General features: G+C 37.1%; 1 protein-coding gene across 4 annotated transcripts in view; it reads left to right on the forward strand.

The window, feature by feature from the left end:
• The window catches only part of ATP6V1C1 (ATPase H+ transporting V1 subunit C1), a 42369-nt gene extending 19108 nt beyond the window's left edge, over nt 1-23261 (forward strand). For 2 of the 4 annotated variants that reach the window (XM_023648793.2, NM_001309283.2), the window contains 10 exon segments: nt 2284-2369; nt 4665-4759; nt 6270-6361; nt 7370-7468; nt 9416-9484; nt 15705-15797; nt 15882-15975; nt 17851-17948; nt 18812-18938; nt 20057-23261. In XM_023648793.2, the coding sequence (XP_023504561.1) occupies nt 2284-2369; nt 4665-4759; nt 6270-6361; nt 7370-7468; nt 9416-9484; nt 15705-15797; nt 15882-15975; nt 17851-17948; nt 18812-18938; nt 20057-20152 (949 nt within the window). In that variant the 3' untranslated portion in view covers nt 20153-23261. 4 annotated transcript variants of the gene reach the window in all.
• The last annotated feature ends 1706 nt before the right edge of the window (nt 23262-24967 follow it).

Genomic DNA, 24967 nt, shown 5'->3' on the forward strand with positions numbered 1-24967 from the left:
GGTAAGAATTGTCTCTTGGTTTCTTGATTATAGGTTTTTAGTTAAGAGTTTGAGGAAACTTTTTGAAGTTGCTGTCCCTGAGGTGGTTGTCTTCCCTGCATCCCCATCGACCTCATTATGATTTCAGGTCATGCAGCCAAGAGACGTTGAGGAGGGAGGTTCCTGAGAATATAATTATTAACCCTTATTTGGATCCTTATTAATCACCTCAGTGGCTTTATAGGTCTTTCTTTAAATTGTCAATGGGATGTCCCAAATATACTTTGCTCACATTTTTAGGGAAGGAGTCTGAAGAGTATTTAGGGCAAATGCAGTTCGTTTGGTCAGTAGAACTGAAAGTTACCTGTGCAGTTTGTCAGCTGTTCTTTTCCGCACTGTTATGCGATCTTGTCTTCATCAGTCTTCCTGCAAGTTATGAGGAACTTAAAAATCATGTGGTTGTTAGACCTTGGTAGAATTGACAGATGGTAACTTAATGACTTAAATGTTCCAGTTTTTAAAGTCTGAACATTGTGGGGTACGGAGTAAATCATAGTTTATACTTTTTCAGTAATCTAATCATTAGAGCAGATTTGTTTTTTAAGTGACCATGTGTACTTTGGCAAAGATACTCTTGTAAAGATGCACAGGTAGATTGTGAAGGTCTGAGTTATGCAATGTTAAGTTTATAAATTTGACTCCAGGCAATTTTATATGCTGAACTGTTTCTCTGGTAAACGTGCACCTTTTTGAATGTTCATAGCAAATGGTTCTTTTTACAAAAAGCTTGTCAATTTGTATGGGAATGATGATTTGTCTCCTTTGAAGGAATGGGTGAATTTTGGAGACATAGCCAAGTATATGTACAAATCCCAAGTTAAACACGTTGAAGATTTATGGCTTACATCATTTTTTCTGAAATTGTTCTACTTTCTCAGGTTTGAGGTCATTCAGTATAGGATTCTCATTCAAATTTAGCTCTTCTGTTGCTTTTTTCTGGCCCTTATTGGTTCATATTGCAGGAGTTCCTTAATTTGTCTTCCAGTTTGCCCTCCCTGCCATTGAGCATATAGTTATCAGAAGAATTCTCTGAAGCCCTGTTTCCGACCGTGTTACACCTCTCTCTGAAGTCTGACATCAGAGGCTATCTGTCTGCATTCTGGCCCCAGCCTACCTTCTTAGCCTAACCTCCACTTCTCAGCACAACATCCAGGCAGTTTGGACCCATCATCATTCTCTGAATGCCCATTCCTTTTCTACCTCTCCTGATCTTGACTCATATGATGCCCTCTGCAAGAATATACTTCTTCCCATCAAATCATCCTTTCAAAACCATTCCTGTTCTTCAATGCCCTTCCATGAGCCATTATGCTTTCTTGATTACAGTAGCTGGAAGTGGTCCCTTTTTTTTTTATGCTTCTGACTAACCTGGTAGTCTCAGCTGGCACTTACCACAAATTGCTTTGTATTTAGTCATTTCTGTTTTTTAGTATCTCTCCAATTCGACTTTAAGCACTGTGAAGCTGGTGATTTTGTCTTGTATACTTGACTCCGGACTCAGGTCAAGACACCGTGTTTTGAACACTGGACTCCAAAGTCAAGACACCATGTTTCTAGTCACAGCTCTGCCAATAATTGGTTTTGTGACTTTGTGACTTTTGTGACTAAGTCACTTACTCTCTTTATACCTCAGTGTCTTTACTTATAAAATGAAGGGATTGACAAGGTAATACCTAGATGCCTCAGTAGTTTTGGCGCTATGGTTCCCTCTTTAGCATTGTTCCTTGCAAACAGTAGATGTTCAATAAATAGTTAATGAACAAATAATGCAGGACCTCTCTCTTCATCATTACTGTTGCTTGTATTCTCTTGCCTGTTGGATCCCTTTTGTCCTAAGTGAAAGCATATAATTAGTGAATGCTAACTCCCTGCCTCCTGCTTTGTTCTTAGTCCTTGCAGTCAGGTCTCTTGCCCAGTTTTTCGGCATATAACGTCTCGCTGTTGTTTCTCACCAGCTTCCCGCTACTATCTTTCCAGACTTAGTAAGCATATATTGTGTGTAGTCTACTTTAAAACTCTACAGTTATTCAGTTGAGTTTTGCATATAACAAACTCTTGGTCCATTTTATCCTTTGAACATTATTTATAGAAGTTAGGTCACATTTGTTCTGTATTATATAGACACGTGTAATGGGAACATATGTAGTCAAATTCATGTCTTTATATAATGTGTTCATTGTATAGCATGCAAGTTAGGTCTTTTTCCTCAAAATGATTACGGGTTTTTTTTTTTTTACTCCTAAGGGTGGTTAAGAAAGTGGCTCAATATATGGCTGATGTATTGGAGGATAGTAAAGATAAAGTTCAGGAGAATCTGTTGGCCAATGGAGGTAAGCTAATGTTTCATGATTTGATATTGACTTGTATAAAGTGAATGACTTAGCTACAAAAACAAAAAAAGAACATATAAAAAAGATCTATAGATAAGGATATTGAATGCAATAGAAAGCCATTAAAATGTAATTATTATTACTGAATTTGATGATACTGCCAGTTACATTCTGTCCCTGAAACACAGTCTTATGTAAGACAATCTTATGTAATAGAACTTATGATATGGATGTCAACTCCTTCCAAAAGCAATATTACAAAGATTTACCTTAGTTCTTTCTGAATCTCTTTGTTAACTCACACTTACAAGTGTGTTTCCAAGTTATGTGTCTTGTTCCATAACAGCATTGTTCCAGTTGAATACTTATTTTCTCCAGCTTTTCATAACTAATAGCATCCAACTGCTACAGCCTTAGAATAGAAATTGTTAATTTTATTGCAGAGTAAGGCCTCCTACCCTCAAATTTGAATATGGCATTTCTTTAGTACCCATAGAATAGTCTACTACTGACCTCTTTGTAGCTAGAAACTAATATTTACATAGGGTTTGCTCTGTGTAATGATGGTTTTGAAAGATGACTTTGACCTCATTGTTGTCTTTGTACTTGAATTTGTTGTTTTTTTAATGAAATACCACTTTAGCATTTTCTTCGTTTTAAATTAGGCTAATCTTCAGTGATATGATATTATAATAACAAATAACTGTTTCCTTTCATTCTATCCAGTATAGCCTACTGTGATAAAGGTCACTATTGTGACTTCGTTAAATTAACGTTTGTTAAGTAGAACCCTGGGGTGTCATGGGATGGTGAGCCACAGTCAACAAAAGACCTCAAGGGAAAGCAAAATAGAGAAGTTTATTACTCACAGGTCCTTGAGGAGGGGGGCCGTGTGGAAATGTCAAGGCGAGGTGCAGGCAGAGAGTGGTGCAGAGAGAGCAGTGGGACCTGGGGCACATGCCTTTCTTAGGGTTCGTGGGTGGAGTACGTTGGGGTTCCCAGGCTAAGTCTGAGTTGGTCATTTCAAACCAAAAGCGGGGCTTTGGTAAGTTTCGAGGGGGTCTTATCTAAGGGGTACACAAGAGGAAGGCCCTAGGCATTGGGGAGAGTGCTTATCACATGGGTCATATCAGGGGGTCATATCAGGAACTTATGTTTACTTGTGACTCTGCAGGCTGTTATTGAAGGAGGGGCTGGTGTGATTTCTAGGCCCCTGCAGGCACTTGGCCACGTAAAATGGTTCTCGAGGCAGCAGTATGGAGTAGTTTGGCTAAAGTCTCAACAGTCACTGTATTTTAAAACCAGTGTTTCTCTAATCTCATTTGTTCTTGCAAATAATAGATGCTCAATAAGTACTTAATCAGCAAAAAAAAAAAAAGGAAAAGAAAGAAGAACTTAACTTGTTCTTGCTTTTTATATAATAGTCATCCTGACCTAATTGTTTACTGTTTCTGTTAATTTGTGTTTGGTGCAGAAGGAACATATGTTAATTTAGGGTGCCTTTACTGATCTTCTAGGTATTCAGTGAGCTAGGGCGGTCAGCCTAGGAGGTGGAATTGGGGTTGACAATCTAGGGAGCATTGCATCTAAAATTGCTTTTGGAAATGCCACCTACGTTGTTGACTTGTTGGTATTCTGTAGGGAGAAGTTGACAGAGAGATTTTGGTGTGAATTACTTTTTCCAGTTGGCCATACTTGACATTTGGTTTCTCTGACCTCGATCCCATCAGATTTGAGGGGTAAAGTCATCTTAATTACTAAGCTTTCAGTGAATTAGTTGTTGAGTGTCTCTTTGGCTCTACGTTTTTTATTTTTTTCATTTGAAAGTGAGAGGGTCCTAGAAACAATCATCACATGGTTTTAACAGACAAGGTCATTTTCAGTTTGTTTAAGTTGGCAAAGAGAAGATACTTTTGTCAAATTCTGCTTATTGAGGAGACAATTTGAAGTAGTTTCTTAATCTTTGTGTCTCTTTCTCCTGAATATGAGGCATATCATGGGTATGTGCATATTCTGTTTATTAAGTCATCAAATTAGAAGGAGCATTTATCTATATGTATATATATTAAATTTTGAGTAAGGAGAAGAGATCCAATCAGATTACAAGGTAAAAATTTTGATTAATCCAGTTACTTAATGCAGTTTCACGTCTATTTAATCAGGACTCTTCAGAAAAGACAAGCATCTTTACTAATTTTTCTCAATGCCAATTTCAGCATTTAAATCTATTACTGTTTAGCAAACTATAAAAACATTCTTTTCCTTCTCAGTAATTAATTTATTCCCTTATTTCAGTTGACTTGGTTACTTATATAACAAGGTTTCAGTGGGACATGGCTAAATATCCAATCAAGCAGTCCCTGAAAAATATTTCTGAAATAATTGCCAAGGTAAGATAAAAAATGACACAGGTAGGACACATTGATTTATAGTGGCATTTTTTATTTTATAAGGATTTAGCTATGAAATATTCTTTAGGTTTTTTGACAAGGCAACTTAATTATATGTGACTGATACAGACAGGAGGTACCCTTACTACAACTTTACCAAAAAAGAAAGATGTTAAAAAGTATAACACTGTCATGTGTATCCAAGTTGTGTAGTTTACTTATTTATGTTGTTAACTTAAGTATTGCATCAACAATGCTTAAATAAGAAAAGAAACTTTAAAATTCTATATTGATTTATACAAATTTTAAGGGTAACTGAAATGATGTAGAACAGGAAATTGGAATCTCTTAAAGATTTCTGAGTCGTTCAGGTGGATGGTAGTGGTCACTTAAGTATGTTTATGTACAGTACTGATTCAGGCGCTAAACCTCTGACACCTTCTGACATATTCAGTATTCATCTTCTACCCAGAAAAATGCCAATGTTCATGTGCCGTGTTATTTTCTGTAGAGTTTCAGGGAGTACACAGATCATGAAGCCCGTCCATGAACTCGCTGAGCTAAGAGTTCTTTTTATATTTCAGAGTCCTTGAGCTTGAGGGAAAACATAAAAGTATCACCTGAAACTATAAGGCAAATAGACAAGGAGCTATTAGTTGTTTGCCAACATTTTTATGACCTGGCTGGAGTGGAAAGTGTGGTCTAAATTACTTGGACAGACTTTCCTTGGCTCCCAGTGACTTTATTTGTACAGTGTGCTCTATGGATAAATATAAATGAATAGACTATTAAGGATTTTAGCTAAAATCATTATATAATTCAATGCAAATGAGTAGTTCAGTAATGTAAAGTAGTGCTTTTACTATGACTGAGCCTTATTTTCTTTTGATCCTTGTCAAGGAGTTAGTGATCTTCTTCCTGATATTGTTCTAGATGAGGAAACAGCTCAGAGAGGTGAACTGACTCATAGCTAATAATGGTAGAGCTGAGTTTAAGCTAGTTCTTCTAGTGTTAAATCTGTTGCTTTGCTTTTCTCCCTAAGTTGTTAGTAGTTTCAGTCAGCTTTTTGAAAATCAGCTTTTGTAGCATTTCTAAATAAATTCAACTACAATTTCAATTTCATTGTGAAAATATTTTGGGTAAGAATAGTGGTGGTGTGAACAACAAACTCTATGTGGTTTAGTTCCTTTTGGAAATTAATCCTTCAGCCTTGTGAATTAAAATCTTTTATTAGTAATTGTTATACTTAGTGGCAATAAGTAAAATATGTGTGGACTAAAACATTATCTTTAGTAGAAAAGATTCATATGGAAATTACCAGTTATTAAAAATGAAGTAGGTTATTTTTTAAAATTACCTTTTAAAGTTTTACTTTAAAATAATAGAATATTCCTACATCAGAAACTAGTGGTGTTTTGTTTTTTTTAAAGTTAGTGTTTAAGTACAGCTACTTTAATTGTATCAGTAGAGGCAGATTTAGGAAAACTTTCTCTATTCTTGTTTTTTTAAGGGAGTGACTCAGATTGACAATGACCTGAAATCTCGAGCATCCGCATATAATAACCTGAAAGGGAATCTTCAGAATTTGGAACGAAAGAATGCGTAAGCATATCAAGTATATGTGGATATTAAGAATTGGGGGAGCACTCTAGCATATGCTGAATGAGCTATTGTTGGCTGTTTCTATAATCAAATGGTGTTTTTTCACTTCATGAGGAAAAGTTCGTGAATTTAGGCTAGTCAAAATAGATGCAAGGCTGATTTATTATGCTTGTTTCACAAATAATACTTGAGAGTTGGGTCCTGGTCTGTCCCTTTATCCATTTGATTTTTTCATTGAAAAATTGTCAAATTAATTCTCTTAAATCATAGTTTAATTCCATAGCAATTATCTGCTACTCAAAAGAATTCTTTGGAAGAATCCTTTCATAATGTAATCATTCTTTAATTTATCTGTTTTCCAAGTTTACATTTTTTTACTTGTTAGGTTTTCTTAAAACAGAACACAGTTGTTTTGGTTGATCTCATTGTAGTATGACTACTACAAGTGTAGCTTTAAGCACTTAGCTATTCAAGTTATGCATTCATATCCCAGAGGGAAAGTTGGTTGGACACTATCATGGAGCAAAGAGGGCAAGTCATTTCATTATGAAAGACTGATCTGAAAGAGTTGATTATTGGGTTAACTAACCAAAATTGCCCAGTGTCAAATGATACCCAGGGAAAGGGAGGAAAATCCAAGGTTGTGCTTAGATGGTGTAATTTTGTAATTATGATGACATATGCTTTAATTGATATCTAATGAATAACACTTTCCCAGTCAAGATATTATATATATAATCAAGAGAAGAGCTGAGTTATAATAATTAAAGCAAACACAAAGGGAGACACTAGAGGCAAGTTTTGATAAATGTTGACATTTCTTTGGTTGCAGAGGTGGGAGATATTCAGCTAGATTTTGACTTCTTATAAGTAAAAATGTTAACTAAGGCTAATCCTTCTCTTGAGATGTATATATAATATATGTGAATATAATTAGCCTGCTGTTTCTTTATTTGTGTTATGGAACCACATAATTATCAGCCTAATGATTTTTTTCTTATTCTTCAGAGGAAGTTTGCTAACTAGAAGTCTAGCAGAAATTGTGAAGAAGGATGACTTTGTTCTTGATTCAGAGTATCTCATCACATTGCTGGTTGTAGTTCCTAAGTATGTCTTTTCATTACAAAAGGTTTTTGCTTGTTAAAGTACAAGAAAAATGATACTGCAGTATTGATATTGTATGTGATATGTAATTGATATCATTGCAATATGATACTGTAATTTGAAGTTTTCCATAAAACCCAAGTATAAAGGGAATATCACCTTGTTATTTATTCTGTCAACCAACATATATTTATGTGGCACATACCATAGGATTTAGTTGATAACCTGGTAATGGGGATGTCAGTTATAAATTGAGATTCCAAATCAAGTTTAGCAGCTTAGTAGTGTTGGCTCATTAAAAAATGAAGTAAGGCTAAATTATTGGATTTTTTTAAAATACAGATTTTAGATTTTTCAAAATAGGAAGCTCTTTGTATTTGTTTTTCTGAAAAATCTTTGATTGGTTAGGATGAACTAAGCCCAATAAGAAGCAAAGCATGGATTAGATCAGAGGTTAGCAAATTTTCTATGTAAAGGACCAGATAGTGTTTTACACTTTGCAAGTCATTTGGTCTCTGGTCCAACTACGCGACTCTACCACGTCAGCTTAGCAAATTTTCTATGTAAAGGACCAGATAGTGTTTTACACTTTGCAAGTCATTTGGTCTCTGGTCCAACTACGCAACTCTACCACGTCAGCTTAGCAAATTTTCTATGTAAAGGACCAGATAGTATTTTACACTTTGCAAGTCATTTGGTCTCTGGTCCAACTACGCAACTCTACCACGTCAGCTTTGTGGTTGTAGCTGAAAGGAGTCATACACAATCTGTACACGAATGGATGTGGCTGTGTTTCAGTAAAACTTTATTTACAAAAATAGGCACGGCCTATGGACATAGTTTGCTGGATTAGGTAACCCTTCGATATCTTCTTTAGATTAGGCCTTCTGTGTTAATTAACATTCGATCATAGTTAATCTTGGTAAAGTGAAACCTTTGGAAGATTACAACGCTGTGTGTATTAAACACTGTTAATGGTTTCGCTTCTGCTGTGCACTGAAGTCTCACTATCAGGGCGTCTGGAGGGATCCAACCTGAAGCGGGAGATTTGGGGACTCTTCAGAGCATCATTGCATGAAGTCCTCCCTTGCTCTGTTCTCCATTTTATCTGGTTAGGATACCGGGAATATTGGAAAATGATGCCTCCTGGAAAGGGTTGGGAAAGCACCTCCATTGTATTTACATTGGCTACAATATTATCTGACTTCTGCTTTTTTCTCCCTTCTAGTAGAATACTAGAACACAGATTATTTATAATAAATTTCTGTGTATCTGTGTTTTTATACTATGTAGGAAAATAACCTTTGCCCAAATAAAAGATTTGTCCCATTCAATCTTTATTTTAAAATACTTAGCATTATTCACTATCCTGGCTTACAAATACTACAGTTCTTTATTTTAAATTGCAAACATAATTGTCTCTCCGTACGTCCCCAAAAGCCCATGGTCTCTAGAAAAGGTTGTTGCACAATGTTCTCTGACATCATAGTTTACCGTCACCTTTTTACTCAATACTTCCTGGTACTCTGTGCTTTCAGTAAATATGGTTTTATCCAGTCCTTCCTAATGGCCACTGAATAGAAATGGTAGTGATTTCAACATGGCGTTTTTCTTTTTTTGTGAGGTAATGTGTATTTTAACCCTAAAGTTTGAACGTAACTTAGAATCTATACTTTGCTTTACTTTCCTTCCAATCTTAGTTCGAGGATGTGCCTCTTTTGCAATAGTTACTAGATATAATAGGGTGGTGAACTGTATTTCCTGCTTCACCATTCAGTGTATTTGAAATTTATTCTCAGTAGAAAACTTGAATTTTTTTTGTTAAATAGATTTGGAGTATACTTAATGTAGTTGAATTTCCTATTTATCCCATAGTTTTTTCTCTTTCTGGAAATGGCAGGCAGCGGGACTTGTTTTTCTTTTCCAGAACTTATTGTACCTTTTCTTCAGGTTAAACCACAACGACTGGATTAAGCAGTATGAAACGTTAGCTGATATGGTAGTTCCAAGGTCTAGCAAGTAAGTAGTAGTCTTTGTAAAACCCATTTCTTTCCTGGAATTCTTTTTATAGTTTGGATGTTGGGTTAGAAATATCTGTATGTTTCCTTTGTGGTCAGTTACAGTTTAGAACTATCTTTTCACTTTATAAATGAATTATGTTAACTCTAGTTACCATAATTTTCGACCTGGAAGGGGATTTTCAGCCTGATCAACTCACTCATGTTTATAGATGTAGAAGTTTGAGGCCACAAAGGTGAAGTGGTTTGCCCAGAGTCACATGTCCCATTAGTGGCAGGGCTAGAATTAGAACCCAGGTCTCTGGTGTACTTTTCCGCTGTGCTGTGCTACCTTCTGAAAATTCTTCATTCAGTATTTATTGTGTACCTACTATGTGACTATAATTCCTCATTTATCTTGCAAAGGAAGTATACCAAAATGGCTATGTAGAGTACTGTGTTAATCTCCAAATAGTCACCATCACTTTCCAGTGAGCATAGATTCTACCTAATCTATACTTTCCTTAAAAAAAAAAAACACTTTTAGTAAGTGTTTTTTAGTTTATGGATTAACATACGTTGTCTTATTGGGTATTACAACAATTCTGTGAAGTACTTTGGACAATTATCATTCTTATTCTCATAGATGAGGAAGTAAAAATGCAAAAGAGTTAAATAGTTGCCTAAGGCATATGGCTGTATAAGTGTTCAGTGGCAGTTAGGATTAAAACTGAGGTCTTCTAAATCCAGGTCCTGTACTCTTTTGAACTCTACCATGTCATTTTTTCCTGAATTCTGCCATTCCACGTGGGTGTTCTTTGCAAAAATACTCAATACTGTGTATAGGCACATCAAAGGATTCTTTTGTATGTATGGGCTTCAGGAGGTAGCGATGTGATGAAAGAAAGGTATAGGAGATAGTAAAGAGGTGGCATTAGTAAGCCTAGGTCCTTGAAATATTTTCTTTTCCAGTTTCATTGTGTCATAGCTTAGTGTAATGGAGGGAGCTTAATGTAATGGAGAGTCCTGGGCCCAGGGATCTGAAGTCTGTTCCTGGTTCTGTTCCCAACCTGGGGAAAGTCTTTTAAGTTTTCTGGGCCTCATTTTCTTTGTCTGTAAAACGAGCATAGCACCTTTCCTGTACACGTTATGTGGTTATTTTAAGGCTTGATAAGATATATAAAACTTAAGGTAATATGATGATTATTGTAGTTTCATAAATGTTGATTTTTTTGAGAACTAAACCTGTCTCAATGAAAGCATCTGTTCTACCTGTTTCTCAGTTCAAAAGACATTTGGCATCACTGATTGTAAACTCAGCTATTTAAATTTGGTCATCAAGAATAGAGCAGTAGCCCAGCCAGCACTGTTAAGTTGGTTCATGTAGGGCACACACACTTCAGTGGGTTAGTCTGAAATTTTGTCCACTGCTTAGGAAAGATCTCTGTGACTTGATGCTGGATTTTTTGCTTATCATAGTAACGACATTTTTGAGTAATTACTATATGCTAATCATTGTTCTAAGTGTTTTTTTTTTAAGTCAATTATAAGTAGTAATACTTTCACTTGCTGCTTTTGGCATGATGCTTGAGTGATTGATTACTCTTGGGAACGGTGAAGATGAAAGTGGAATTTTGGGGGAGAAGAATAGGTTGAAAAATACCATCTTCAAACCTGAAAAAAAATATTTCACTTAAAAAATACACAGTCTAGGGGCTGACCCGGTGGCCGAGTGGTTAAGTTCATGTGCTCCGCTTTGGTGGCCCAGGGTTTCGCCAGTTCGGATCCTGGGCGCGGACATGGCACTGCTCATCGAGCCATGCTGAGGCGGCATTCCACATGCCACAACTAGAAGGACCTACAACTAGAATATACAACTGTATACCGGGGGGCTTTGGGAGAAAAAGGAAAAGTAAAATCTTAAAAAAAAATACACAATCTAGCTATTTGCAAAATATTCTACATAAGTCTGAAAAGACTGGACAATTGGAAATCCTGCCATTATTGTGTGGTTAAGTGCAGGGATGTGTGTAAATACCATGCCAAAGTTATGGTCAAAGAAGTGGAGGCTGGGTTGCTGGGCTGCTGCTGCTTGTTGGAAAAATCATTTAGAAAGAGGTGCTTTTCACTGGTACTTTCACAATTACCATTTTCCTTTTGTTTGTCTGCTTTTCCTTGTTAATAGTCTGATTGAGTCAGATCACTGGTTAATTTTTGCCTTTTCTGTGTTGTTGGAAACAGCAGCAGACTCTTTCGGTGCTTCACAGTGCTGCGGCTCCAAATGAAGCAGAGGAGCCTCGCTAGGAAGGCCTACAAAGAACTACCCTAGTGGAGCATTTCTCTTGTCTTTTGGAGCAGGGGTTGTAAAGATAACTTTCATAGAGAAAAGCAGGAAAGATGCCTTGGCAATGAAACAGGTAGATTGATTAGGGAGCAAATATAGCAGAGGAGGGAGGTAAGAAATCGGAAGCAGCAGGAAGAGCTAGTAAGCTCCAGGAGCACTGCCACTCACATGAGTGACTGAAAATGCCACGAAACATCTGAAAAGTGTTGACTTTTAGTTTCCTCTAGCCCTGGTTACGCTTAGAAAAAGATAGTGTTACTACTTCTACATAACAGTAGAACTAAAGAGAGTGAGTTTGAGTCATTTATTTGAACCTGATAGAACTTTTGTAAGTTGGGTTAAACTAAGCCCCCTTTCAGGCACAGTTCCTGGCCACCGTCATATCTGGGGAGAGTTCAAGTCCATGTGTAATCATGAAAAGATGGTACTTTCTTACCTCTTTCCTCTCCTTGTGCCTTCATTTTGTTTATATGAGACTTTGGTCTCATATGTCACAGGGTCGATGCCGCTTTTGTCTTGGTTTGAAATCCATCCAACTTTTGGCTTCTCATCTCCCCTATACTTGAAGCTCACAGACCGTCACCTCTACTTGGCTTTCTACACGCTCTGCCCTTGGCCTTCCCCTTGACCTCTAGAAAGGCTTTACCTCTGGGATCTTAAATCTGTAATCCACCTCTTGAGCCAGAGCCTTCTTTCCATCTTTTTCACTGCCGTGGAAGCTGCTCTTTGCCCTTGTCTGCATCTCCAGTCCCCACCCCTTTGTTTGCACTGATGTTGTTGATTTCCTTCAGTCGTGCTTCCTCTCCTGAGCCTGCACTCTCTAGTCATCACTTCAGCCGTTCTCTTGCCAGCACCATCATCTCTGCTCCCTGTGACCTTCTGCAAACTCCCACCCCAAATTAATCTTTAATGTAGTCTCCTGGCTTCTACACCCGAATTGCTCGAGTGAGCTGGAGAGAATCTGGTAACCCTGAATATTGACCAGTCTAGACAGGCTGTTCTGTCTCAGCGAGGTGGTCCATTCTTTTGTCAGTGCTGTTTCAGCCATACCCTTGGCTCTGACCTGTGCCTGTAGCTTTAGGACTCCGAGATCTCCATCTGTGGCCTGTTTATCCCCATAGCTTCAGATCCACATACCTGGGTTCCTCCTGGACCACTCCACCTCTCTGTGCCCTAGGTAACTACCGATACAAGTTTGTCACCCCAATCTCAGCCTCCGACTCCCCATCTCCCTTGTAGCGTATCACAGCAACATCTGCCTAGTGACCCAAACTAGCAGCATGGTAGTCAGTCATTTTGGACTCTTACCTCTCCCTCATCCCCCCATCTAATGAGTTGTGTCATTTCTACCTCCCATAGTATTTGGTTGAACCATATGAAATTGCTATTTTGTAGGTCAAAAAGGTCAGATATCATTAATTTCATATGGTTCAACCTACTTTAAACTATCCCACTGTACCTACTGCTGCTGCTTCAGTTTAGACCCCAGCTCTTGGACCATTGTGATTGCCAGTAGCTGGTCTCCTTATCTCCCACATTTTCTTCCTCTCATCAGTCTTCTTTCTGCATTGCTGCCGTTTTCATCTCTGTGGTATACAGATCTCTTTGTTACTGGCACACGCACACGCATACATACACACAAACCCTTTCTACCCTGTGTTCCAGCTCTACTTATTTCTGGCAGTTTCCCAGATGCACTGTGCTATTCCACTCCTGTTTGTATTTGCATATGGGGTTCTGCCTGGAACATTCTCTTCCTTCGCCTGTCTTTCAAACTTCCACTTGGCATCACCACTGTAGTGCAACTCTTTTATGTCCCCCAGATAAAGTTATTCATTCCCTTTTTTGTCCCAATATATCATATATATTTTCTCTTATAGCACTTACAACTCTGTATTGTAGTTTCCTGTTTATATGTTTCCTTTATTAGACCCATGTCTTGAGGTCAGGGAACTATGTCTTATTAGTTTTATTCCTAATAGGCAAGAGCTGGGCACATTTATTGAGGCTCAGTGCATGTTAAATGACCAAAAGTCCATTATACTAAGGACTCATGGTTTATTTTTTATAAAGTTTAAGAAATACTTTTCCTGGGGAGAGGAAGGAAAAGCAAATGATTTCTATTTATTTTTTCTTAATAAGGTAGTGCAAAGGGACTTAGTCATAAAACAAGACTGAATTTTTAGCCTGGCTTCTTTCACCACAAGGATTTTGAGTAAGCCAAACAACTTTGCTTTGACCCGGGTCTTACATGATGGATGGGAGCCTGCATAATAGACACCTGGCTCCTTGACACAGAGCTGTGTCAAGCATCAAACACTTTTGAAACGGCCTTCAAGACAGCAAAGTACTGTATATGTTTAAAAGATTAATATGATAATGGTGGAATATTGTTATAGGTCTGAAATAGCCTGTCAAGTTGGATTTGGATTTGTTTTGATCTCAGTCAGTTTGCACATTACTGAGTCTATCTATGCTGGCAAACCGAAAGATCATGAAAGGTTTTTTATTGAGTTCTGTCACTTGATAGCGACCTTGCTTTGGATTTGATATGCAGTGGGAGCAAGAACTAAGGGCAATAGTTTTGAGAGGGCACAATTTAAAGAGAGGTTTAAACATTCTAAATCTAGAGTAGCTCAGTTTCTCACCATGTCCGTGATTACAGTGGTCAGTTCTCCCAGAGGCGTCTGCTGGTCATTCTGATGGGGAGGGACCCCTGCTGGCTGGCCGGCCAGGAGCCAGAGTGGCTTCAGTTCTTAAAGCAGTTCTGCCATTAAGCATTGTAGTTGTCTTCTTAATTTACTTTGCTAACCAGGCAGTTCTTAGCTTCCTGGAAAAACTAAGCTTGCTTTTTTTTCCCTTTGTCGTATTTAGTAAAGTATGTTTCAATTCCATAAGCAGTGCCTCAGTTTTGTAAAATTTAATAATTTTTCTGATTTCAGAAGTACCATATTGTAAATAAAAACATTAAAAAAAAACTCCTGATACATGAAAGATAGAAAGGAGAAGAGACCCCCTTCTCCCACCTAACTGGTGTTCTCCCACCCCAAGATCGTCCCTGTTCAACGATTCAGTGTGTAGCTTCATAGAGCTTGCATATGGGATTCTCTGCATGAGTAGCTGTGAGTAATTTTTGAAAGCCAAATTAGGGTCATACTGTACATGAACTATACAGCTTGCCTTTCCAAACAGTGGACTTTCCCCCAGGGCATTGCAAATTTATATGACAGTTAAAATTTCCTGACAGTTGTGTCTGGAAAGGTTCCAGTAATGTCCACGAGAGCTGTGACTGGATGGAAGTTCTGACCTCACTGGGATCTTCTGAAGCCAAAAAGGAAGCCCGAGATGCATAAAAGTGTGTTTTGTCAGAGATTATTTAGACAGTTTTTGATTTAGCTTGTGATTGGGGAGGAAAGTAAGAATCTGAGGTGGAAGGTACTGGCAGAGAGGGTGGGCCAGGCCTCCATGGGGCTGGGCTGGAGAGAGGAAGAGAGAATTAGGTTTCCAGAAAAGAAGAGGATGCTTAACAGGGAAGCATGGAGACTCTGGAAACAAACCAGCTACTGGGCAGTTTGGGCTTGGCCAGCCTGACAGTGATGCAGATTGAAAAGCATGGTTCTCAGAGACTGGATGCTTTACTTGAGTTAATGTTTAATTTTGTTGGGTTAGGAAGAAGTAAGTGTCATATAGAGCTATTAAGGTTCTACAAATAAAAACATCAAAAACAGTGAGTGTCTTCAGTGTTTGAGGCAATGCAGATGAATAGCATTGAGGTGCTTTGGGAAGGGCTGCCATCCCCTGCTGCTCCTCCTCCTCCCCTGTTTCTGAGTTCTGCCCTCACTATGGAAGAGCGTAATCAGGATAAAGCTTTAAACAGGCTTCGTCTTTTTTTCCACAGCGTTCTCTCAGAGGACCAAGACAGTTACCTTTGTAATGTCACCTTGTTTAGGAAGGCAGTTGATGACTTCAGACACAAAGCCAGGGAAAACAAGTAAGATGATTATTTTATGTTTTTTAGTTTGTTAGATTACCTATACATGTTGTGGACAGTTTTGTTTTCTCCCCCCAAATTTAGATTCATCGTACGTGACTTCCAGTATAATGAAGAGGAGATGAAAGCAGATAAAGAAGAAATGAACAGGCTTTCTACTGACAAGAAAAAGCAATTTGTATGTGGTCTTAATATTTAGTATTATCAGTGTTAATCAGAAGAAAAAGCGGTGTTGCTTTTCCTTGATTTAAAAGAAAGAAAAACTTCCCTGCTTTTGCTTTTAAGACATTTGATTTTTGTTAGTTTTTCTATTAAGTAGTCAAAATGATTCTATAAATAAGCTTAGATCTGTGAATAGTTGTCTTAAAATACATACCTTAAAATTAATTACTCCATCTAAATCCCTATCAGAAATTAATTTTAAATGCAGTGTTTTGATTAATATCCCTGTAGTGAGGGGTTATTTTAGTTAAACAGTAGTTTTCTCTTTTCAGTAAGAATTTTCATTTTCTTGATGCAAAGTGTTTTAATGCCACAATCTTTGACTGAAGTAGTTTGTACTTAAACCATTGGAGAGTTAGTATGTTCTTGGCAAAATGGGGAACAGGGATGGAACTGTGAAAAGGAAAGATGGTGTCAACTTTCTTGCCATCTTGAAGTACAGAATTACTGTGAAGACTAAAAGTTTGTATGGAAGGGGAAACATAGTGGGTGAAAATGTATTTCTCTTATAATGCAAGAGGAAATAAAGACAGATTCCATTTAAAATTATTTCTAAGTACTTCATAAACCATATCATCTCAATTGGGAGATAACTAACCCTAACCAAGTTATGTCCAATAAAACCAACTTACTGTGAAGATCCAAAACTCTTTTAAAGAACAGATATTTTAACCAAAGATTTTCACCTGTTTTGTTAATTTGTTTAAATTAATTGGTTGGTACATCCAAATGAGCCCAATAAATGTTATCCAAATAACTGTTAGTTGAACTGATCATGTGTGTCTGAGAGGTGATATTAAGTTATTTGAAATCTGTTTCTTTAAAGAAATATTTTAATTGAGTACTGGAAATCATAGTGAATATTTTAAGTTCGAAAAGAATTTATACTATGAAATAGAATCATTAAAAATTTAGAGCATGAAGAGGTTTTAGTGATCTAGATCAACCCTGATTTTACAGATGAGAAAACTAAGACTTAGGGATATTAAATGACTTGCTACGTAACTATTTATCTTTGCTCCTGGGAAATTATTTGTAATTTGAATTCTATTTTAAATGGATGAAATGTTTCAGAGCATGCATAGTAAATTCTGATTTTTATATTTTGCTTTTCAAACCTTTGTCAGTGCTGTTGAGTCAATTCTGACTCCTAGCGACCCCAAGTACAGGAGAGTGGAACCCTGCCTGGTCTTTTCATGTGATCTTCTCACCTTCCAGCGCTATATCACACAAGGCTCCACTGCTATTCATGGGCTTTTCATGGCCAGTTTTTTGGAAGTGGGTGGCCATGTCCTTCTTCCTAGTCTGTCTAGCCTGGAAGCTCTGCTGAAACCTGTCCACCATGGGTGACCCTGATGTAATTTGAAATACCAGTGGCGTAGCTTTCAGCATCACAGCTGCCACAGTATGACAACCAACAGACAGGTGCTGTGGTTCCCTGACTGGGAAACAAACCCAGGCCACAGGGATGAGAGCACTGACTCTTGACCACTAGGCCACAGGGCTGGCTTTTCAAGCCTGGGGCACCTCTATATTCTGTATCACTTTAAACCGCTTCCATTGAGATATGTGCCTGTTTCTGTGTAGTGAATAGGTTCGATGAATTTTAGTGTCTACTGAAGTTATAGAGTAGTGGCTAACCTTTTAATCTAATTTAAGTAAAGTATTCAAGATAATGAGAATAACAAAACATTTTTAAAGTGAATTATAATATGATTTAATTCTCCTACAGATTCTTAGTGGATGGTCACTCCTTTAAAAGTACTTGGTTTATCTAATTTATAATTGCCATTTCCAAGACTAAATTTGTGGTGATTTTTTTTTTTTATAGGGACCACTTGTACGGTGGCTTAAAGTGAATTTCAGTGAGGCGTTTATTGCGTGGATTCATGTGAAAGCGTTGAGGGTTTTTGTTGAGTCTGTTTTAAGGTAAAGTAAGTTAACTGAGAAACTTGGAACTGAAGACTTCGTAGATCCCTTTACTTTAGATCTCTTTATTATAATACACAGTCCAATAATAGGAAATGGATTTGGAGAAGCCAAAGGGCCGTTCGTGAGAGAGAGATTGTCAATATCACATAGTTTATTACATGCATATAAGTCTTGTCCCTTAACACCAGGTTTGGAAAAAGAGATCCATCCTGCTGTACTCTGATTCTTTTTTATGTAGTTATTTAAGTTAAAAGTCAATTATAAAATATTGGCCAGTGTTTGTTTAAAAGAAAGATCTTTCAAATATTTTACATGTAGTTTGGTACACAGTATGCTAATGACTTATGTTAAGTCATTGTTTCATGTTAACCTAAAATATTTTATTATTTTGAGATTCTTAAAATCTCAATCATCTTGTGATCCTCTGTACATGTTGTTTATACTAGAAATAGTTAAAAATACTTATCTGTGGTCATGCTCACTATTTTTAAATTTCTTTGAATTTTCAAAGTAGATGTAGGTAATCTCATGTTGTTTATCATCACTAAAGTATCTACTAAGTTTATATATTATTACTATTTCCTGAGGGTATTCATAGATTACCTTAAAAATTGAAGAGTAATTAATTAATAGTAGACAATTGGCTCTCATTTTAAAGAAAGATTTCTAGTGGACAGTGCAAACCAGAGAAGTTCAAGTCTCTTTGTATATTAGTTGAACTTGTAAAGGTGGTCATTAAAATGAGAAACCGTCCTCCCGTTAATTATGATTAAGGAACAGGAGGAGAATATTTGCTTTCAAAAGAAAATCTCTTTATATGTTTGCTTGTGTTACATACTGTATTTCTGCTTCCCTCTAAGGTATGGCTTGCCAGTGAACTTCCAAGCGATGCTACTTCAGCCCAATAAGAAAACAATGAAGAAACTAAGAGAAGTATTATATGAATTGTATAAACATCTGGATAGCAGCGCAGCAGCTATTATTGATGTAAGTACTTCTTAGATAGCCTAGTAGCATAGAAACTGGAATGAATTTCAGAAAACGTTATTGGAAGAAGATAGAAAAGGGGTAGTAAGTATTGTGATGGTCTTTTTCTTATTTCTCTCAGGTTCTCAGAGTTAATTTGTTAGATAAACATAGCAAGTAATTTGCCTTGTTTACTCTGTTTTATACTAGTTAGAGCTGTGCTTTGCTTCTTGGTATTTCTAAAAGCCAGTCATTATCTTGCTGTAGGTCAGATTTTATAGCTCCAGAAATATAGAAGCAACCAATGATACTAGATGATTACAAAAATTATAAATTGCAGGGAGGAAGAAAATAAGTACTTGCTTTAACCTTATTTGGCAGAAGTAGTAGCGTCAATAGATAAGCATTTTAAAGGGAACTGTCATTTTTCTAAAGTGGTGTGTGTTTTTATCTTCTTCTAAACAGAAGGTATAAACAAAGTGTGTGTGTTTTTTCTTGTTGCTGTTGTTTAAAATTGTAGTGGGCTTTTATTTTGTTGATTTTAAATATCTTGATTGTTTTCCTCTTTCGGATGGTAGTATCTCACGTGTACATTAGTTAGAACCCATGAAAAGTTAGTTTTTCTTGATAGAAGAAAATGTAGGAAATGATTTTCATGGAATTGTTGATAAAATATGAGGTCTGACTTTGATAGATAATTTCCTACCAGTAAATTCTTATAAAATAGGTATATAGTAAGTGATATCTTTAAAACCATACTTAGTTTATTTTTATAACATTTTATAAACCCTGTATCCCATAAACTCAGTACCCCAAGCCTGGATTTGAAAAGCAGTTGTTTACAGTATACATAAAAATGGTTACTAGGGTCAAGATTAAACACCTATGGGCTTTGGAGTCAGAGTGCTTGAATCTGGCTTTACCACTCACTGTCTGTGTGCCCAGGCCACGTCAGCCTTTCTGAGATTGTCTCCTCATTTGCAAAATGGAGGTGATAATACCTAACTCAGATTACATTAACATAAATGCATTAACTGAGCCCAAAGTAGGTGTTCAGTTGGAAGGTAAATGGTAATACTTTATTTCTTCTTTTGCTTTTTGTAAATACTTAATTGAATAATTGTCTGATTTTTCCATAGGCTCCTATGGATATTCCAGGCTTAAATCTGAGTCAACAGGAATACTACCCCTATGTGTACTACAAGATTGATTGCAACTTGCTGGAATTCAAGTGAAAATGAACTCCTCCCCAGACAGTCCTGTCCTTGTGTTGGTGTATGCTCACAGACGTAGATATGACAGTACTTTTATCTCTTTATTATCCTTTGCTTGCCTCTGACCCCTTTTCCTAAGTGAGTTCTCCCGTAGTGGTCCATTTCTCAGCATTTTCTTTTTAAAGGAAAATATATGTCTCATTTCTTTTTATTGATCAGGTCTGTAAAATGTGTACTGAAAAAATCAGAGTTTATTTATAAACAGAATAGTTTATTTAAACAGAAAGTCTTTCCTCATTGGTATTGTGGTATGCATTAATTCCATTTGTTACTATTGTGCACAAAAGCCTTGTTTACAAGGGAGTGGTGTAAACATTTATACCATTTTGTCCACTGTGTTTAGTAGACATAACTGTTCAGTAGTTATTAAATTGTGATGTAAAGAAATGTGAGAATATTCAGGTATGTGCTTTCTGAATGTTTCAAATTACAGTCTATGAGCACTGTTGACACCCACAGGAGAGAATAAAATTACCTGTGCAAAGGTGTATTGTGGTGTGTGTAACTTCAGGAGATTACACTTCAGTTTGAGAGTTATTAAATGATATCGTAGCTAACTTGCTATGCTACTTGTAAGATTTTGTTATATACTGAGGTGTGACCATTTGTGTCTGACTTGCATATGATTTAAATGTGCCAAATTTGGGTCAGAGCACAAGACACTAGACTTTTAGGTCTCTAAAATAATTAGGAAGTAGGGCCCATTTTGGATAAAGTTTAGCAAAACTGCAGCTTTAGTCATTTGTTTCGTCTAAGTCCTTGTTTTATGTGGTTCTTTTTTAAGATCTATAATTATAAAAGCTTTCATTTTGACATTTATGTCACTTATGACATAGTCTGAAAATAGAGGCATTGCTGGTCTTAAAAACCTCCAAAATGAATGACTCAGCTTCATGAAGAGCTGTGAAAAAGGACCACGTGGGCTGCTACCCTTCCTGTGCACTCACAGGCCTGTAAATGGGAGAGAGAAGTTTACATTTTATTTTAAGGGCATTTATAAACTATTCTATTCCCTCTAAAAAATTAGTCTCCAAAATCCTTTTTATTTCAAAAGCTTATATTATTTCAAAAGTAATTGTTAACTTCAAACAAATATAGACTTACATAAAGTAAAACATGAGAGACAAACCCCCCTCACCCACTTTTTCTTCCCAAGGAAGTGTGTGTTTCCTTCCAGGCCTTTTTCTGTATCCCCACAACATATATCTCTCTCTCTCACACACACACACACACACACACACAGAGTTTATTTTAAAATGAAAATGGGATCATACTGCACATATTCTGTCACTTGCTTTCTGCTTACTAGTATATCCAGGATATGTATGTGTCAGTGTATCTAGAGCTACCTCGTTCTTTAACCAGCTCCATGGTTTTCCGTGCCATAATACAGCCTGGATGGATATTCAGGTTGTTTTTAGTTTTTGCTGTTACAAACGCTGCTGCAGTAAACGTCTTTGCACAAATATCTTTGTTTACCTGTATTAGTATTTTTGTAAGAGAGATCCTGGAAGTGGGATTAGTAGGTCATAGGGTATATTTAAAATTTTGATACCTACCTGCAAAGTTATCTGTCAGAATTCTAAATTCAAGACGTGTTTGGGATGCAGATTTTATTTTCAGTTTTCCTTTGGCTAAGGGGAAGCTGAAAAGTTTTGTTTTTGATGTCAGAAAATTCTGGTTCTCTTTCTTCTTTTGCAAGTGTTGTTTGAGTCTTAGTATCTGTAAAATAGGTTTAATTTCTGTATCATAGGGGGATTGACAAAGTAAAAGATACGTAGGCTACACGATGGCTTTAAGATTTTATTTAGACTTGAATATTGTTCTGCTATGAGTAGGTAGGAATTGTGTCGTTTAGAATCCCAGAGCATGTTGGGGACTGTGGGACTCTTGCTTGTTTCTCTGAGGGACGCAGTAAGCAGAGTGGCTGAGAGTGCAGCTCTGTTCCCGAAGAGCTCAGTGATCGCCAGGCCCCAGTCCCCACTTTGTGGAATGGGGATGACTAGAGTGCCCACCTCCTGGGGCCGTTGTGCTGAGCGTGCACATAAAGTTCTTAGGATGGTGCCTGGTAAAGATTTGATCCACGTATTTACAATCCTAGAGGAGGGCCCGTAGCCCCTTTTTCACTTGTGTTTAATCTGGTATATGTAATTGTGGAGTCTGGAGGGTAGAAAGAAGTAATTACATGGGTGGGGGGATGGTGAATAATAGAGTCTGTGTCTATAACATAACATTAAAGCTGTTTGCCTGTCTCTGAGCTCAGACCCTGTTGGATTATTTATATTGTTCATGGCAGCTGCCATCCCTGGGAAGGGACTGTTCCCGTAGCTTGCCTTGGTTTGTTTGCTGCAGAGTCCACTGGCCCTTCTCTAGGATAGAGCTCAGATAACTGAGATCCATTAAACATTTATTGAATGTCTGTTAGAGACCATTCTGCCCACGCTCACATCCATCACCTCTTCCTTCCTGTGGTGTTCATGCTGGGAGGAGTGACAGTGCCCATTCTGCACATGCAGAGGCTTAGAGTCAAAGCAGCTAAGTGATTTCTTTGTTAAAACTCACGAATTCTAAGTCAGAGTCTGAATTTGAACCTATTTCCTACTGCCGGGTTTTTCCTTCCTACCATGGCTCTGGCCCTCCACTAGGTACTCTACAAGTGAGCCAAACACATTCCTTAATTTTGGTCCAGGTTAGATAATGGTATAGAAAAGGTGTTAGATGTGGATCATCAGAGATTAAATTGTGTTGGTATTTGGCAGGACCCTAGGAGCCCAGAACATCCCCTCAGTGAGGGGTGATGATGTGTCCAGCTGCTGCATGCTCATTTCACTGGTCTAAGTTATTCAACCTAGAGGATTTTCCTTCCTCAGATAGTATTGCTGAAGTTGCTTTTAAGACACTGTGTGGTCTGAGTGGAACATACTCCTTATGGCTTTTTGAATGAGCACACGTCAAGTACTATCTTTAAACTAATACTTTGTACATAACAAATACTCAGCAAATGTGAACTTTTCTGTGCTCTCATTTCAAAATTAGTCTCAAATATTGAAAATAAAATATAAGAAATTGATCTGGATATGAAGTTATTCTTCATTCTCATCTGCCTTTATTTTTAAAGAAGAAAAGTAACGTATGCACAAGGTTAAAAATCATTTACACAAATATTCTAGAACAGCTTATAATGAAAACCTTGAAGGCCTTTAGAAAAAATGTGGTTATTGTTTCTGTTGACATCAGTAAAAGACTAGAAGGTCTATAACAGTATTATGTTCTAGAGGAAACGTATTGAAAACTTTCCTAATTAAGTTCCTGTTGACGTTTACCCATTTCAGTAATGTAAACTTATTTATGGTCTTTATTTTTCTAGCATAAATAGCTGTAAATTAATATATGAATGTAATTCTGGCTTTTTTTAAAAAAAGGAATATAATACATCAGAACCATTTTATTCACCAGCCAGTTTACTCTTAGCATTTAGATCTGAGCCCCTGGACATGAGAGAAAAAATAAACAGAGTAAAATCATGGAAGTGAATCAGCAGTAAGAGAATATCTTTTGGGGTCGTTAGAGAAGAAAATGAAACTGAGGACACGCAAGACAACATCCATCATACCAGGAGTGGTCAAATAACGCAAGAAGAAAACAGCGTACAACAGGTAGAGGGCAGCCCCGCAGACACAAACAGGACGTTTCCTGACAGTTGCTCAGTATTGAAATTGATTGTATCCACAGCAGTTCTTACTTGGGGAATTAATAAAAATGCGGGTTCGTTGCCACGCTCCACAGAGACGTGATTTACAATCTTGAGTAGGTCCGAGGGCATAGTCTACGTTTTTAACAAACACCCAGGAGACTCAGGTGCTGGTAGTCAGCCAGTTAAATCTGAGCTGCCTTTTAAAGTTTCTTGCTCTGAACCCCCACATAGGGTCATTGACTTAGAGTTTGTGAGCATCTGGAGGTCTTGTTCAAATAGTGATTCTTCTCTGTTTCACTAAGACCACACTTAATAGGATCACTGTGGATAAATCAGCTTTTCTCGTCCTGTCACCTGAAGAAGTGTTCTACGTCATTAATCAATAGAACCAGGAAGTTCTGCCTCAGCAGAAACTGATCAACGTAGATGTCTCTTATCCTTGCAAGGCCGTAGAATATCACATTGAAATTTGCAAAAACTGTCTAAAATGATCAAGGTTACATTTTTATCTTTTAATTGAGAACCCACTTTGGGTGGAATTTATCACTGTCTATAAAGTATAAAAGAACAATCAAAACAGACTTTCAGAGAATGGTTTGTATGAGGAAACCAAAAAAGGAGTATGAAGATAAAAGTGAAAAAAGTTGCGTGCAGTAAAGGGTATTTTGATGTTAGAGGAATAAACTGAGTGTACAATACTACTTTGAACTTGAAAGTAGTCATTTTTTTTTTTGACCAGAGGATGAACAGAAACTATCCAGAATATCAAACCTCAAGAGATGCTTTTGTGTATTTAGCCATTTCCTAGATAGGTGGATGACCTCTTTGGATATTTCTATGACAAATTATTCTTAATTATCCTTTTCACCAACACAACTTGCCAGATTTTATATTTATATATCTAGGTACTTGTTTGGGCTGATTCTCGGATTAACTACAGGTCAGTACCGGTTTTAATGTGTTATAAGCATAAAGTCCCTCGTTTTTTAAAATAAAAATGGTGACTACACGGGTGCTATATTTTACCACAAGAGGGCACTCTGGTGTCATAGAAAAGCAAACAGGAAGTTTCTTCCCCATGC

The sequence above is a fragment of the Equus caballus genome, chromosome 9 (assembly GCF_041296265.1).
Source record: "Equus caballus isolate H_3958 breed thoroughbred chromosome 9, TB-T2T, whole genome shotgun sequence".
Taxonomy (NCBI): domain Eukaryota; kingdom Metazoa; phylum Chordata; class Mammalia; order Perissodactyla; family Equidae; genus Equus; species Equus caballus.